The following is a 16,249-nucleotide window of genomic DNA, read 5'->3' on the forward strand; positions in this document are numbered from 1 at the left end:
ATAAAATTTGCACCCCAAGACAAAGTTTCATCCCCTTTTTTACCCCCTTAGGGGTTGAATTTCCTAAAACGTCGCAATTCTTTTTTTTGCAATCGGCTATTATGCCTTTCTAAAAAGTTTCAAAGCATTTGTAATGGATTCAAACTTTCAACCCCTTTTTAACCCTGTTAGGGGATGAATTTTCAAAAACGCTGAAATTACTTTTCCTGTCTTATAATAATATACCCATATACAAAGTTTCAAGTCCCACACTCACAAAAATATTTGATCTCCATACAAACTTTCAACCCCTTTTTCACCACCTTGGGGGATGAATTTTCGAAAACGCTGAAATTAGTTTTCTTGTTTTTTTAATATAATACATTTTCACAAAGTTTAAAATTCCTAGCTTAAACTAAAACTTGAACCCCATACAATCTTTCAACCCCCTTTTAACCCTTTTAAGGGATGAATTTTTGGAAACGCTGAAATTACTTTTCTTGAGATCTAATAATATGGCTTTATACAAAGATTTAAGTCCCGCACTCTCAAAAATATTTGATCTCCATACAAACTTTCAACCCCTTTTTCACCTCCTCGGGGGATGAATTTTTAAAATCGTTGAATAGGGTTTTCTGTTTTTTAATAAAATACCTTTTTACGAAGTTTCAAGTTCCTAGCTTTAAATAAAATTTGAACCCTATACAGACTTTCAACCCCTTTTGGATCCTTATAGGGGATGAATTTTTAAAAACTTCTCTTTTAATGAAATAACTTTTTACGAAGTAACAAATTCGTAGCTTAAAAAAAATTTAAACCCTATACAATCTTTCAACCCCTTTTTAACCCTTATAAGGGATGAATTTTTGAAAACGCTGAAATAACTTTTCTTGAGATCCATTAATATGGCTTTATACAAAGATTGAAGTCCCGCACTCTCAATAATATTTGATCTCCGTACAAACTTTCAACCCCTTTTTCACCACCTCGGGCGATGAATTTTTAAAAACGCTGAAATTAGTTTTCTCGTTTTTTAATTTAATACCTTTTTGCAAAGTTTCAAGGTCCTAGCTTAAAATAAAATTTGCACCCCAAGACAAAGTTTCATTCCCTTTTTTACCCCCTTAGGGGTTGAATTTCCTAAAACGTCGCAATTACTGTTTTTTGTAATCGGCTATTATGCCTTTCTAAGAAGTTTCAAAGCATTTGTAATGGATTCAAACTTTCAACCCCTTTTTAACCCTGTTAGGGGATGAATTTTCAAAAACGCTGAAATTACTTTTACTGTCTTATAATAACATACCCATATACAAAGTTTCACGTCCCACACTCACAAAAATATTTGATCTCCATACAAACTTTCAACCCCTTTTTCACCACCTTGGGGGATGAATTTTCGAAAACGCTGAAATTAGTTTTCTTGTTTTTTAATATAATACATTTTCACAAAGTTTCAAATTCCTAGCTTAAACTAAAACTTGAACCCCATACAACCTTACATCCCCTTTTTAACCCCCTTAGGGGTTGAATTTTTCAAAATCGCTTCTTATCTCTTGTACACTTTACAAATGCAACCTAGTGTGCAAATTTCAACTTTCTAGCTTTTGTAGTTTCGGCTCTGCGTTGATGAATCAGTCAGTCAGTCAGTCAGTCAGTCAGTCAGGACACTTGCATTTATATATATAGAAGATGTATTGCATCCTAATTAGACTTGAAATGTGAGGGATAGAGTGGATAGAACTTTATCAACTAAATCACACAATATAGATCTTATTTGACATCTGAAGGTCGTCACTAGGATCATGCTGTCTCTGCCTAACGTATCAGAATCAGAATCAGAAATCGTTTATTGCCTATTAGTGTTTACATCTTCCAGTTCCCGCAGGATTGTGTCAGCTAACTTGTGTCTAAAAAGATCTGTGTAAGCTGAAGGTGTCATGTCACAAGTGATGAGTTGAAGATGTTAGTATTTGTGTTTCATATGTTACACTTTTATATTCTATTTTATTCTAAGAGGACGAGGAGCCGACACCCCGGGAGGCCAACGTCTCATGTCTTTATTAATAGTATACTCTATTTCACCGATTCTTTTGTTTTTTAGTAGTGGGTTAAATTCTCCGTGCGCCAGGCTGGCGCCAGGTAAGCGTCCCCAGGTGTGTTCAGGTCTTCTATTCCCAGCGATGCCTAACGTACCTAGAGCTTGTAACCTTAAAAATAACTATATAATAATTCTATAGTAATTTGGCATACACGCCGAGTCGCCGACCTATGTTATGTAGATACTTATATCAAGTCTTTCGGTTTATCATTATCATAAATAATTGATTCAATTTTGTAATTTGCACGACAATATTAAGATAATACAGGGAAAAGTGAAAACTTAAAACACTTTGTTCATCACGAACAAAAGCTGTGTGGGAAAATTCATAAAACAATAACCGGTTTTAATATACAGCCACATCCTTTGGAAGTAAACAAGCTGTTATGAATTAATAATAGGCACCAAGTTATAAATGCCAGCCGAGTTTTATTCACTTCCCCGCTCCCGGAAGTATTTTTATCAAGCACCCGTATGAAATCCACTGCGCGTTTTGAAAGGCTTGCGAACAATCGTTTCTGTAAATAAACGTCCGGCGTTCTATCTCCCTTCCACGCTTGTGGGTTTGCGTGTGACTGGTAGTTACCGCGGGAATTTCGTCTATTACCGGGAATGTTCCTAAATTTATCTCATTAAGAATCAAAAGAATCTTGATTTTTTTGTTCTTTATAATATAGGTATTTACTATATCTTAATGTTTTTGTTTAACACACTTTTTTTTAAATAAGGACAGTCCCGAAATAAGAGGATGTTTTGGAAAATATTCCTGGAAAATCGTTTCTGTAAATATCATATTTCTTCTCATACTTCATCGATATAGTTACCAGATGTTTTTTTTCTAAAATAAATATTGAAAACCCGATTCTCACAGATCCTGGTGTTTTTGGGTTCTTTCAACTCAGAATCACTAGCATATTCAATCCTGATGATAAAAAAAAATTGTCCCAAAAATTTGTATGAAAATTGTACATTCCACTACGTCACGTCCACACAAGTGAAAAATTTTCTCATAATAAAACGTGACGCGGGTGCGGATGTGGATGTCAAGATTAGGTACTTAGAAAACGTCAAATATTACATTTTTAGTATTTTTTATTTAAAAAAAACCAAACATTTAGTATTTGAGCAAGAATATAGGTGCGTTATATTTAATAAACAGTAACTTGGCCGACTTTTCTGGATCTAGACGATTTCGTTATAGGTAATGACGAAATTATCTAGCACTTACGCCGCCGCTAAGACGTTCCTGTACCGACTTGTTCGACATCCGCATCCGCATAAGCTCCGCATCGATTTTATGCGGATGCAGATGCGGATGTTGAAAATAATGCGGAAGTTCCGCGGTTGCGGATGCGGATGTCCGCAACATCCCTAGTACACACTGGGTACACCAAGCGGATGCTGCCTGCAACAAAATGTGTTTTATTAGTCATATTAAAATACAATTGTTTCAGTTTTTAAGGAAAACATGAAGACTGTTTCATTAGCGTAATCAAAAGTTCCCATTTCCAGGGAATATTCCCTACAGACGGCACAACACTCACTGAAATTAACGGGCAGATTTTTCACCTCTACTTCTTTCACAGCGGAACCCCTATGTGATAATTTAGACTCGGATAATTTAATCCTGCACTCCGTTTTCTAGGTACGAGTAACAAAATAGACGCTAAAAGTTTTCTAGGAAATATAGAAGGCAAAGAACGTATCCTGTTATTTAATCCACAGTTAGATTTTAGTACCTATTGTGGTAATTTTTAAAGAGACGAATTTATAGGTATTTATTGATTAAAACAGTAAGTTTTCGATGCAGCTTACTATCATACATCTAATGATTAATACCCGTGAGTTCCCACGTGTGTGACGTCACCATAAGCGTTCTGGCTCAAATTTGAGCCCTTGGGAGCTAACAGGTTAAGGGACACTCATATTTCAGAGTAGATTTTTTTAAATTCCTATAGTCTCAACTTCCAAAATTCAAATTCAAAGAAATAATTAATAGTATTGCACACTTATATATTGCCATTACGTCATTTCATGAATAACAATGGTATTTTCACACCATCTATTTGGAAAAGAGCTTTTTCTTCCCTACTCGGAGGGATCAAAGTGGCACTTTTCCTCCCTGCTAGGAGGGATCAAAGTAACACTTTTCTGTTCAAGCACACTATTTCTACATTTTTTTGCACATTATTTTTTTAGCTTAAATAATCTGTTTAAGCATCAGATTGTGTCAACACTAAGATTTTTTTATTTTCCTCATAGTTGATGTGAAAAGCAGTATGTGTCACAGGGTATCAAAATTATTTCGTCTTGGGCTTTAACACTTGAATCCCTCATTACGCTCAGGATTCTACTTTAGAATGCATCGCTTCATTCAGGATTCAATGTACGCCCTTGACTGAAATATATCATTTTGATCCCTTGTAACACAAACTACTATTATCGAGTACAAGGCGTTTATGGCACTTCAATTAACTTTACGCACTTGTTTTGGTCTTTACCCTACCCAAGGCAAATTTGTGGTAAATTAGAGCCGGAGGTAGAAAATTTCCTTGTTATTAGCATGCGTACCGCGCTTGGTGTACACTTGATTGCGATATCCCGGCTTACACTAATGTGTTCCCTGTTGTCTCATCGGAAATACTAACTTGCATTTGTAGGGGACTGAAACTTCGTTCCAGCCAGCTAACGCCAGCTAAACAGATAGTCGACTGACTGCACTTTGTTTGTGTAAATAAGTTGTTCGTCAGCCCTTGTTGTAAGGGTAAATTATCAACTAAATGATAAAAGGTATAGATACCGTTCGTTTTAATACCATATAATAGAAGATACGAAAGAAAATATACTATAAATGATAATATATATTACAGCTGAATTTCTAGTTGATTATCTTCTCAAGCCATAAATCCTTTAAGCATGCAACACTTACAACACGTTTATGCTCAAAAGAAAGCAGAGAGGAGGGAAATAAAACCGCTATCTCGGTGCAATACGTTTTCCCACATACTAATACACACAGAAGCTGCTCTCTGCTCTTAGATTAATAGCAAACACACCCTTTAAACTCGCCAAAGAAAACAGTGTTCTGCTATCTTCTAAATAAATGCTACGGCGGCTAAAAGCACCGCTGTATGTACTAGCGATGGTAGTTAGATGACGCTGCGTTTTTAGATGCGTTGTGACTTGTGAACACCCGCAAACCTGGCAGTTTTAGAATATACTATCAAACATGTACATTGCATCAATTTATACTAAAATAATCAAATTAAATTAATATTTATTACAGTTACATAATTTAAATAATGTTATATTTACATGAGTAATTATTCAAAACGTTTTACTCGGTCAAAGGTACAAAAAGCGGCCAAGTGCGAGTCGGACTCGCCCATGAAGGGTTCCGTATTTAGGCGATTTATGACGTATAAAAAAAAACTACTTACTAGATCTCGTTCAAACCAATTTTCGGTGGAAGTTTACATGGTAATGTACATCATATATTTTTTTTAGTTTTATCATTCTCTTATTTTAGAAGTTACAGGGGGGGGGGACACACATTTTACCACTTTGGAAGTGTCTCTCGCGCAAACTATTCAGTTTAGAAAAAAATGATATTAGAAACCTCAATATCATTTTTGAAGACCTATCCATAGATACCCCACACGTATGGGTTTGATGAAAAAAAATTTTTGAGTTTCAGTTCGAAGTATGGGGAACCCCAAAAATTTATTGTTTTTTTTCTATTTTTGTGTGAAAATCTTAATGCGGTTCACAGAATACATCTACTTACCAAGTTTCAACAGTATAGTTCTTATAGTTTCGGAGAAAAGTGGCTGTGACATACGGACGGACAGACGGACAGACGGACAGACGGACAGACGGACAGACAGACAGACATGACGAATCTATAAGGGTTCCGTTTTTTGCCATTTGGCTACGGAACCCTAAAAAAGCGTCCCTAATGCATCCACACATAAAATACTTTTAGAGACAGTGCACAGCTTCCGCTTTAAAGATAACAGATTTATGAGCAAAATAAACTACGTTTTAAATACATGATTAAAATAAAAGCTACAGTTTTAACAGTGCCAACTTTGCACTAAGCATTATCCTAAATGCAAACTGCAGCGTCAAGCCTCGTACTCAATTCTAAAATGCACCGCGATGTCCGCGGTTACATAGTGTTATTTTAAATTAAATTTATTTTAAGTAGGGGATGTTTCACAGCTATAATTATTTGCAGTCACTGCGCCACGGATTACCTAACGCTTCGAGCTGGCAACTCGCCCTCAGCTCCTTTGCTGGCGACGCTTTGCTCAGAGAGAAGCGCTACATTGGAGCAACCCGGACCAAACCTATTACTAGAATTCAAGTAAGTCCTCGTTGGCAATCTAGCTGATTGAAATAATTCTACTTCCGACGTCAGCTTTTAAATTAATTGCGCTAACCTCATTGTAGACTTGCTTTTAATTTAATTAGAGGGGAACGCGACATCGGAAAGCCTGGGGTTAAAGAAACAACGGGTTGCACTCCGGGAGTGCCAGCAGAAGTGAAAACTCAATGACATTGTAACAGTTTTTTGATCAGGTCGGACACCTGACCTGATCGTTACGTCTTACAGTTACGTGACCTGCCGCGAATTTAACATTTTTTCCCCACCTCAAAAAGTGCACAGCGCCGCTAAAGAAGTTTTCACTTCAAAAATAGTCTGTTTGACGTTTAGTTCGGGACCGCTGGTGCCGCCGTACGACTACAACGGGTTCATCGCTCGGGTGGAGTTCACGGAGGGGGTGGACGGCAGCGCGCCGCCGCCCACGGTAGTTGCCTCGCCGCCGTTGGCTGCGCTCACGCATCACACGTCGCACGGTTTGTATTGATAAGTCGCATGCAAAAAAAGAATATTATTCATAAGTTATACATATTTTTTTCTGTGTATGAAATTAGCATATCAGCATGGCGAAAATAACGTTAACCCAAAAAAGGTAGACTTCATGCCACAGGGCACTCTCTAACATATGTCTTTTACATAGGGGCCACTCGACATCAGATATCGGATTGGCACTTCCTATAATTTTAGACATCAGATCCCCCTGTCAGTTGTCGGACCGATATTTATATATGTGGGGAAAGCGTAGGGACGGCGCGCCCCAGTACACCGCGCCGCCGCCAGACATTGTGGATGTAGGGTCCTACATCCGCAATGTCGGGGATCGGAGGAGTATTATAAATTAGTATTTGATTTGTTTGTTTCATATTCAATTATCATTATATCCTACGTGTTTTCTTGTTTACGTTACAGAAGATAGATTGTTAGATTTGGACAGCGACTCCGTGGCAAATGAGATCTCGAGCGGCGTGGGCGCCGGGGGGCGCGTCGGGTGCGGAGCGCGCGTGCGCGGCTACGGGCCCGGCGGCGCGCGCTCCGGACACTTCGACACGAGGGCGTCCGCGTGGCGCGCGCAGTGCGCCATACATCTGCTGGGCACGCCGACTGACGTCGTGCAAGTTACATTGTTTAATTATAATTTAAGGTTTGTATTAAATTAATTTTGTATTAAGCAGAAACGTCAACAAACGAAGCTAAGAAATTTATGAAAAGTGTAAAACGTCTGTCCGTCCGGTAGATGTCGCTAGGCGACTCCCCAGGGCCGGATCTAGGGTAAAGTGTCATTCAATAGAACTTGCTAACTATGTAAACAAAAGTTACTAGTAAATTGACATTCAGTATCAATTTTAGTATGGCGGTTTGTTTACATAGTTAGTGTAGTATTCAATGAAACACCGCGAGTCCTTGACAACAACTGATTTATTAAAATATAAGAGGGTACTACCCACATCTTACAGATACCTACAACATCTCCCCCAAAAGGAATTTCTTAAAAAACTGAACAATTTGTTACGTTGTAACTTAAATTACTTTAGTCTATATTATTCCCATTTGTTTTTTTTTTACAATCACTCTTAGGACTCTAACTCAATTTATTTTAGTTGTAGCATGATTGACATATTTTTTACAGATAGGTTTGAATGACCATATTAGTTTCAAAGTAACAATTTTATCTTTAACTTATCATTAAGTATAGGTAAGTACAAGTATATATTACTCGCTAATGAATTCAAAGAATAATGAAACTTACATCTACGTGTGATAAACTCACGGTTATATAACTATAATGCACAAAACACCTTAAATTTATAAGAAACTGTAAGGTTCAAAATAAAACCGTGATATCATAATTTTACTATGACGTTAAAATTAGACAGGTGACTTTGAACCTTACGGATAATGAAATAGAATATAATTACTTCGGTTATTCCGACTTAGTACAAATTAATTTGGTAATTAAGTTATACAGTAGGCTATTATAATAACAAATACATACGCATAGGCTATATGAATATAGGTATAGGTACATAACGAGTATACTTAATTTGATAAGTACATATTTTACATCTTAGATTGATTTTCGGCAAATAATTTCGCCTTTCTACGCGTCATTATAACTGTTGGTCCATCGGAAGCATGTGTTTGTTGATTATCTGCCTTAATGGCGTTATCATAAGGCAGGTTTTCGCATGCTTCCGATTGACCCACATTTTCGCAGGCGTCCTTGAACTCCTCCCCGCAGTCAGCTGATGGCTGCGGCGGCTCGGACTTCGGGGACACCGGCTCGTCACTCATCATACATTTTATCAAATGACGACGATTGCGTCGGAATTTACCTCCCACCTTATTCTGAACTATGTACGATCTAGGAGTCGCGGCTTTACCCACCACAGTGGCACGAGTCCTAGCTTTTCCTTCTACACATACTACATCATCACCTATGTTTAGTGGAGGTAATTCCTTACAATGTAAGTCGTACCGCACTTTGGCCTTATATTGATTAAGTACCATTGTGTCGTGTTCGGACGAGTCAACAGGTTTCGGCTTTAATAATTCTGGATGAACAGGTAGTTTGCATCTTAATCTGCGACTCATCAAAAGCTGCGCAGGGGAGCTCAAACCGTCCCGGGGCGTATTTCGGTAGTTTAGAAGTGCTAAATAAAAATCGCTGTCACTCAAAATTGATTTTTTGAGCATTGACTTTACCGTTTGAACTGCGCGTTCACTCTTCCCATTAGCCTGGGCATAATTTGGCGATGATGTTACGTGATTAAAATCCCAATTTTTGGAAAATACTTTAAAATCGCGACTACTAAATTGGGTCCCATTATCTGTAATCAAAGTGTCGGGTATTCCGTGACGTGCAAATATTTCCTTTATATTATTTATCACAACGTTGGAAGAAATGTTTGGTAAACTACACACTTCAACATAGTTGGAATAATAATCCACTAGAACTAGGAAATACTTTTTTCTTATTTCGAAAATATCTGCACCAACTTTTTCCCACGGAAGTTTAGGGATAGCAATGGGTAATAGCGGCTCCTTAGGCGGGGCGTTTGAGCACTCCTGGCAGGTAGCACATCGTCTCACCATCAGCTCGATATCACGTGACATGTTAGGCCAGTACATCACTTGTCTCGCGCGCCGCTTGCATCGATCTATGCCCATATGGCCCTCGTGTACTATATTTAACATTGTTGATCGCAAGGCTCGCGGTATCAACACAGACATATCTTTAAAAATCACTCCGTCGACAATAAATAATTCTTCCCTAAATGACCAGTACACCTTCAGGTCAGGGGTCACTTGCGACTTATGGTCGGGCCAACCCATATTAATATACTCAGTTAGCTTTACAAATTCGGAGTCTCGTTGTGATTCTTTTTTAATTAACGATAATTTCGCATTTGAAATAGGCATGTTATCAATTATTAGTTGTATCTGATACACGTTATTTTTATGTACTCCCTCACTATAAAGATCTGGCAAAGGCGCCCGAGACAATGTGTCCGGTATATACATATACTTTCCAGGCTTATAAGTAACAACTAAATCGTAATGCTGTAAACGCAGCATCATGCGTTGTAAGCGTGCCGGGACAGACATAAGAGGTTTTTTGAAAATGCTCTCTAAAGGTTTGTGGTCTGATTCAACAGTTACTTTCTCTCTGCCAAATATATACTGGTGGAATCGTTCACAAGCAAAAACAATCGCGAGCAATTCTTTTTCGACTTGCGCGTACCGGCGCTGCGCGTCCGTGAGCGTGCGCGAGGCGAACTCCACGGGCCGCCCGCCCTGCAGAATCACGGCGCCCAGGGCGTCACGTGACGCGTCAACTGAGAGCGTCACCGGTGCAGTCACGTCGTACAGCGCCAGTACGCCGGCTCCACAAACACACTCTCTTAACTCATTAAACGCTCCCTGTTCCGCGGGCCCCCACTGCCAGTTATTTTCTTTTTTAAGTAAGTTAGTTAAAGGTGTCGCTCGTTGAGAATAATTAGGTATGAACTTTGACAAATAATTCACGGCTCCAAGAAATCGCTCTAAACTCTTCCTATCGCATGGCGGCGGCATTTGACTTATTGCCCTAATTTTCTCACTATCCGGTCTCATACCGTCTGCGTCAAAAATGTGCCCTAAATAAGTAACTTGCTGAACAGCTATTTTACACTTATCTTTGTTGAATTTGAGATTTATCTCTCTCGCTCGGTTTAACAATGCATGTAATCTCTCATCATGTTCCTGTCTGGTTTTACCCCATACAATAATGTCGTCTATGAAATTGTCTACGCCTTCAAGGTCCTCAAGAAGTTGCCGCATTTTGGCATGGAAAACCTCCGAGGCACAACTAATGCCAAACGGTAACCGAAGGAACTGATACCTTCCAAATGGAGTTGCAAATGTGCAAAGGTCAGCGCTTTCCTCGTCCAGCTGCACGACCCAAAAACCCGAATTAGCGTCCAGCACCGAGAAGTAGGTGGCCCCGCGCAAGCGTGTGGCCAGCTCGGTTAGCGAGGGCAGCTGGTAGTGCGCGCGACGCACCGCTACGTTCAACGCGCGCGGGTCGAGGCATACGCGAATACCGTTATTCTTTTTTGCAACAAGTACTAACGGATGAACCCATTTTGTAGGATGTGACACTTTCCTAATTACTCCTAATTCCTCCATTTTTTTTAATTCGTCCGTTAACCTGTCTCTTAAACCTAGAGGTATCTTCCTATTTGCACATACGACTGGCGGAACCGATTTATCAACAACAATGTGATATTTACCCGGTAGACAACCTAAACCTTTAAAGAGATCAGAATATGACGCCAAGTTTATGGCGTAAATACGTTTTACCATGCCCATTTCTTCACACGAGTCCCGTCCCAGCACACTTTGACATTTCATGTTAGCGATTGCAAAATGCAATAGATAAGGTTTATTTTTATACCAAAAAGTTATATCGCACTCACCTGCAATAGGGATTTCATTATGGGTATAAGATTCCAAATTAACATTGACCGATTGTAACATTTGTTTGTTAAACCCTAGCGATAAAAATCTTTCTAAAGAAATAACATTCATATCAGCACCCGAATCAAGCTTAAAACGCTCAGATCCATTCTCACACAACAAGGTTTCATACCACTGACTTTTCGTTTTATTACATTTCACCATATCCACGTAAAACGGTTCCGACTCGCCTGAACCACTACTATACGAGTCATTCTGTTCTATCTCATACACTTTTTTAACGCCGTTGTCAGTTTGTACAAAACGAGACTTACACATTCTGGAGAAGTGTCCACGATTTCCGCACGCGAAACAAGTCGCGTATGAAGCTGGGCATTCCCGGTTGTCACAACGCATTCCGCCGCAACCCGCGCACTCCCGCGGCGGGCCTCGCACGCCGCCGCCGGTGCCGCGAGCGCCGCGCCCGCGCCGCGCGCCGGGCGCCGATGCTCGGCGAGGCGGCCGCGCGCCGCCACCGCCGCCTCCGCCTCGCACGCGCCTGTCTACACCGTGCACCTGCACTGCACTTGAACACTCGACACTTTTACCTATCTGCTTGCCGCTCTCTTGTGACACTTCGTCAGCTTGGCACAACTTGACGGCCTTATCCAGATTGAGATCGTCGCATCTCAAAAGCCTATCTCTCACTGTGGAATTCCGTATGCCGCACACGATACGATCTTTTATCAGGTCCTCCTGCAAAGTACTGAACTCACAATTTTTGCTCAGGAGACGCAAGGCCGTAACATACGTCTGAATAGACTCGCCCTCCTCTTGATTACGAGTAAAAAATCTATATCTCAACAAGGTTATGTTGACCTTCGCCCCAAAGTACTCGTCATATTTTTTTATAATAGCCTTTACGTCATCCTTATCGGTCTCGTTATCAAAAGTAAACGTTTGAAAAACGTCGAAGCCCTCAGGCCCGATGAGGTTGACGAGTAGGCTCGCCTCCACCCCGGCAGACTCCGAACTCACTCCGGAGGCTTTCACGAACAGTGTGAATTGTTGTTTCCACCGCTTCCATGCATCGGCACGGGCAACCGGCCCTCCCGCCATGTCGAGTTCCGGTGGTGGTCTCGCGTGCTCCATTATAGTGAATAAATTTCACACTTACGCAACACCGCACAAAGTAAAACGTTCGTAACTATAAACAGGCGTCTTTGGTGACTTTAGACACACTTTACGAATCTATATACCAAGACAAAAGCACTACACCGCTGCCACCATGTAGTATTCAATGAAACACCGCGAGTCCTTGACAACAACTGATTTATTAAAATATAAGAGGGTACTACCCACATCTTACAGATACCTACAACAGTTAGCAAGTTCTATTGAATGACACTTTAGAGCGAGTGGAGCGGTCGCTCTAGGCGCCGGATGGCAAGGGGGGCGCCAAAATGGCAAATGACAAAAAAAGTTTTAAAAGACGCGAGGGGTGGAAAATACGCTTGAAAACTTCAACGAAGGCCGCCAAAACCCGATTTCGCTCTACCCTGATCAAGGGCTATATTCTATATCTTATGTTATTAGAAAAGTGCTGCAATAAATTAAATGAACACATAAACGTTCTCCCCGGGCACTTAGTAAGACGTCTAATGTAGGTACATAAGCTATTTGCTCAACGTTGAAAGTAAAACTCACGGTTCATTACATCGATTAAACTTTCAAAGACTCACGTGATCTCGTTAGCTGCTTAGTAAGGTCGTAAACAAAACTGGAACACTTATTCTCACTATATGAAACGTAACTTTTTTTTGCAATCATCAGGTTACAAAGTTGTAGATCTCATATTGAGATCTTTGAAGGACTTCACGAGTTCCCCTCGAGAGAGAGGGGCGAGCGGTCAGACAGAGCGGACCGGACGCTGCTGAGAGTGTGCGGTCCGGCCGTGAGAGAAGCGAGGGACCCCTCTGGGAGGTTCCTGGTGCGGCAAGCAGTGATATCCAAGGGTGCTAACTTGACCATTTTGGTTCGACGCGCGACATCGCAGAGCGCTGATGATGAAGAATTCCTTGACGGCGCTTTTGCGTTTCATGACGGTTAGTATTTCCTCGAGTGCTGTATCTTACTTCTAGTTCTAATAATTTCTTATCAACATTTGTGTTATTTTTGGTATCGAATATCAATATAACAATCTTACCAAACGAGAGATAGAGAGAGAGAGAGCTCTCTCTATCTCTCGTTTGAGTGATTTTTACCAAGATAATAAAGCAATATTTACGAGTATTACTATGTAGGAAATGTTCATATCTGCTCTGTTTATCTGAAGTAAAGTTACGAAATAGAAAGCCAACAAACAACATTATTGTGCAGAACAACACGAAGGTACTGCGTCTCCGGACGCTACTTGCACGGCCACGCACTATGGGCTGGCGGCGCCAGCACACGGCGGCGTGGCCGCACCAACACACCATCACGTGTTCTGGAACCTCGAGGAGCGGCTGGTGTGCACGCACCGGTTCATACCGGCGGCTAACCAAAGCGTCACCATCGAGGCAAGTATTTATACTTCCACAGAAGAACACGAGGACGCGGTGTAAAGTAAACTCAACGTGCATAGAATTGAATTACGGGCCTGCAACTCTGGAGCGGGTTTCAGCTTTGTTATCTGGTTGAAGAAATTACACTGTTCACAGCTGACAGATCATATCCATTAACCGTATTATTACAAGAAATTACAAGTGGTTGTCAATTGTTGCTTGTGAAATGATAGATCACTGATTTGTGACTGTGAGCTGTGGTACCTATATTATGTGGACTGCATGAAAGAACGAACTGAACCTGGCGTTCTGGATGCAACGTGCGCGGAAGGTTAGGTACCTACATAATTTATTGAAAGTCTGTAGAAAGTATAAATCCAGTAGACTTCAGGAGTGGTGTGAATTATTATTATTGTGAAATTAAGCTTTTTATTACTTTTTTAAAACATGTTACTTGCAGCGTTTTTATCACCAACGAAACGAAGATTTTATGGTATATATTTAGGGTGAATGAATTTTCTCATTAATCTCCAAATCGTTTTTATCGATTTGGTTTCGATTGCCGGTAAAGGTTACGTGATACAGCAGCGGTTACAAGGTGATATGTTATGACTAATAACAAACTCCGGTGAGAATCGATCGCTAAGCTTCATAAACAAACTGAGAGGTAACAAGCCCATGGTAATTACCAAGAACGAAACAAGTTGTTTATAAAGTACTTACCTACATAAGGTTTCAGAAATTATAAAGTACCTGCAATATGATATATAAAAAAGTGCGACTCGTTTGCAAATAGGTAGATACTCGTAATTGATGTGAGAATGAAAAAAATATCATGCCACTATAGTATTATAGTACGAGTACGAGTAACGAGTATTCGTATTTTACTATATTTGACCCAATATCGAAACAAAATGCAGGTTTGTCACACTATTGACCCGAGGTCGATCGCACGTAATTTAATTTGTTTTCATTTGCCGTGCAGATTCAGCGGTTGGAACGCATGTGGAGCGCCGAACCGGCCGGGTCGGGCGCGGCGGGCTGCCGTACGGCGTGCGGTGACGCCGGGTGCGAGTGCCGGGCGGCGACCCCTCTACATTACCACGACCACGTCGCGCTCGTGGCAGGCGACGGCACGCACCTGTCCTGTTTGTGTGGTGACTTTCAGGTAGGACAGCCAAATTACCGACGAACCGACGAACTATAATATACTTAAATCAAACATAGCGTTAATGTTTGAAACTTGCAAAAGCTGAGATTATAATAAATTTTTCGTCGAAATAATAGAGGAAAAATCAGAGAATGATATGTCTGCTATTTCAATATCATCATTTTGCATCGTTTTTAATTAATTGGGAAAATGAAAAAATAAATCGGCAAGAATTTGCCAAGGCGCCCGGGCTCCGGGACGCAGCGGGAAGAGCACATTCACATTTTGTTTTGGTCACAGTCTGCGAGCAGGGTTTTATCTGCTGTAAGTAGGCTGTAAACGTTATACTCATTCAGAACTAATAGGTGTACACACTAACTTATAATAACGCACAGTGAGAGCCTTGGAGGTTTTCAGGGGCGATCGAAATTAATCTAGCTAGGTATTATCTCTGCGAAAACGCGCATTTTTGAGTTTTTATATGTTTTCCGAGCAAAGCTCGGTCTCCCAGATATTTTAAAATTAACTAAACTGTGTGCGATTAAGTACCAGTACCTATATATAACGACATCAACGCGTGGATCCACTATTTACGAGTAGGTATCTTGTTGGGCATTGTCCGCAAAAGAGAATCCCTTGTAGATCTGATCCTTTTTTGTTAAATTCGGTGTAGGTACATTCCTTCGACTTTACTAATTTGTTGAGTCCGAAGTTTCAGTCTGTAATCGAATAGCAATTAACTGATTGCTAACTTCGTTCCTCTTACTTCTTAACTTCACCGAACGTAATAACACAAATTACTTGAGTAGATGATATAAAATGCCCCGTATCGTAAGCTAATATGACTCACGCTAGACCGGGCCCGGGCGGCCGGATCGAAGCGTCCGACATGTCATTTTCTATGACGGCTGATCAGTGATCACTGGTGCTTTCTATAGAAAACTAAACTCTTGAAGCTCCGGCCCAGCCCCGGCCCGGTCTTGCGTGAGTCATGAACGTGGTAAATTTAAAACAAAACTACTTAGAACAACAATTGCCCTTGATCCGGCGTCATTTAATAATACAAAGAATTTCGGTGGGTAATATATAGTTATTAGAATCGTATCGTAGGTACACATGCGTATTGTGTTAGTAATTCTAAGCACTTGTAT

The 16,249-nt window shown here is 40.4% G+C and overlaps 1 protein-coding gene across 1 annotated transcript in view; it reads left to right on the plus strand.

The window, feature by feature from the left end:
• LOC134663179 (uncharacterized) overlaps positions 1–16,249 on the plus strand; it is a 49,348-nt gene that overhangs the window by 28,476 nt on the left and 4,623 nt on the right. The window contains exons 7-12 of the mRNA XM_063519545.1: positions 6,318–6,446; positions 6,798–6,940; positions 7,374–7,605; positions 13,236–13,507; positions 13,782–13,963; positions 14,934–15,116. Of these exons, the coding sequence (XP_063375615.1) occupies positions 6,318–6,446; positions 6,798–6,940; positions 7,374–7,605; positions 13,236–13,507; positions 13,782–13,963; positions 14,934–15,116 (1,141 nt within the window). The remainder of the gene's footprint in view (positions 1–6,317; positions 6,447–6,797; positions 6,941–7,373; positions 7,606–13,235; positions 13,508–13,781; positions 13,964–14,933; positions 15,117–16,249) is intronic.

This window comes from Cydia amplana, chromosome 4 (genome assembly GCF_948474715.1).
Source record: "Cydia amplana chromosome 4, ilCydAmpl1.1, whole genome shotgun sequence".
Lineage (NCBI taxonomy): Eukaryota > Metazoa > Arthropoda > Insecta > Lepidoptera > Tortricidae > Cydia > Cydia amplana.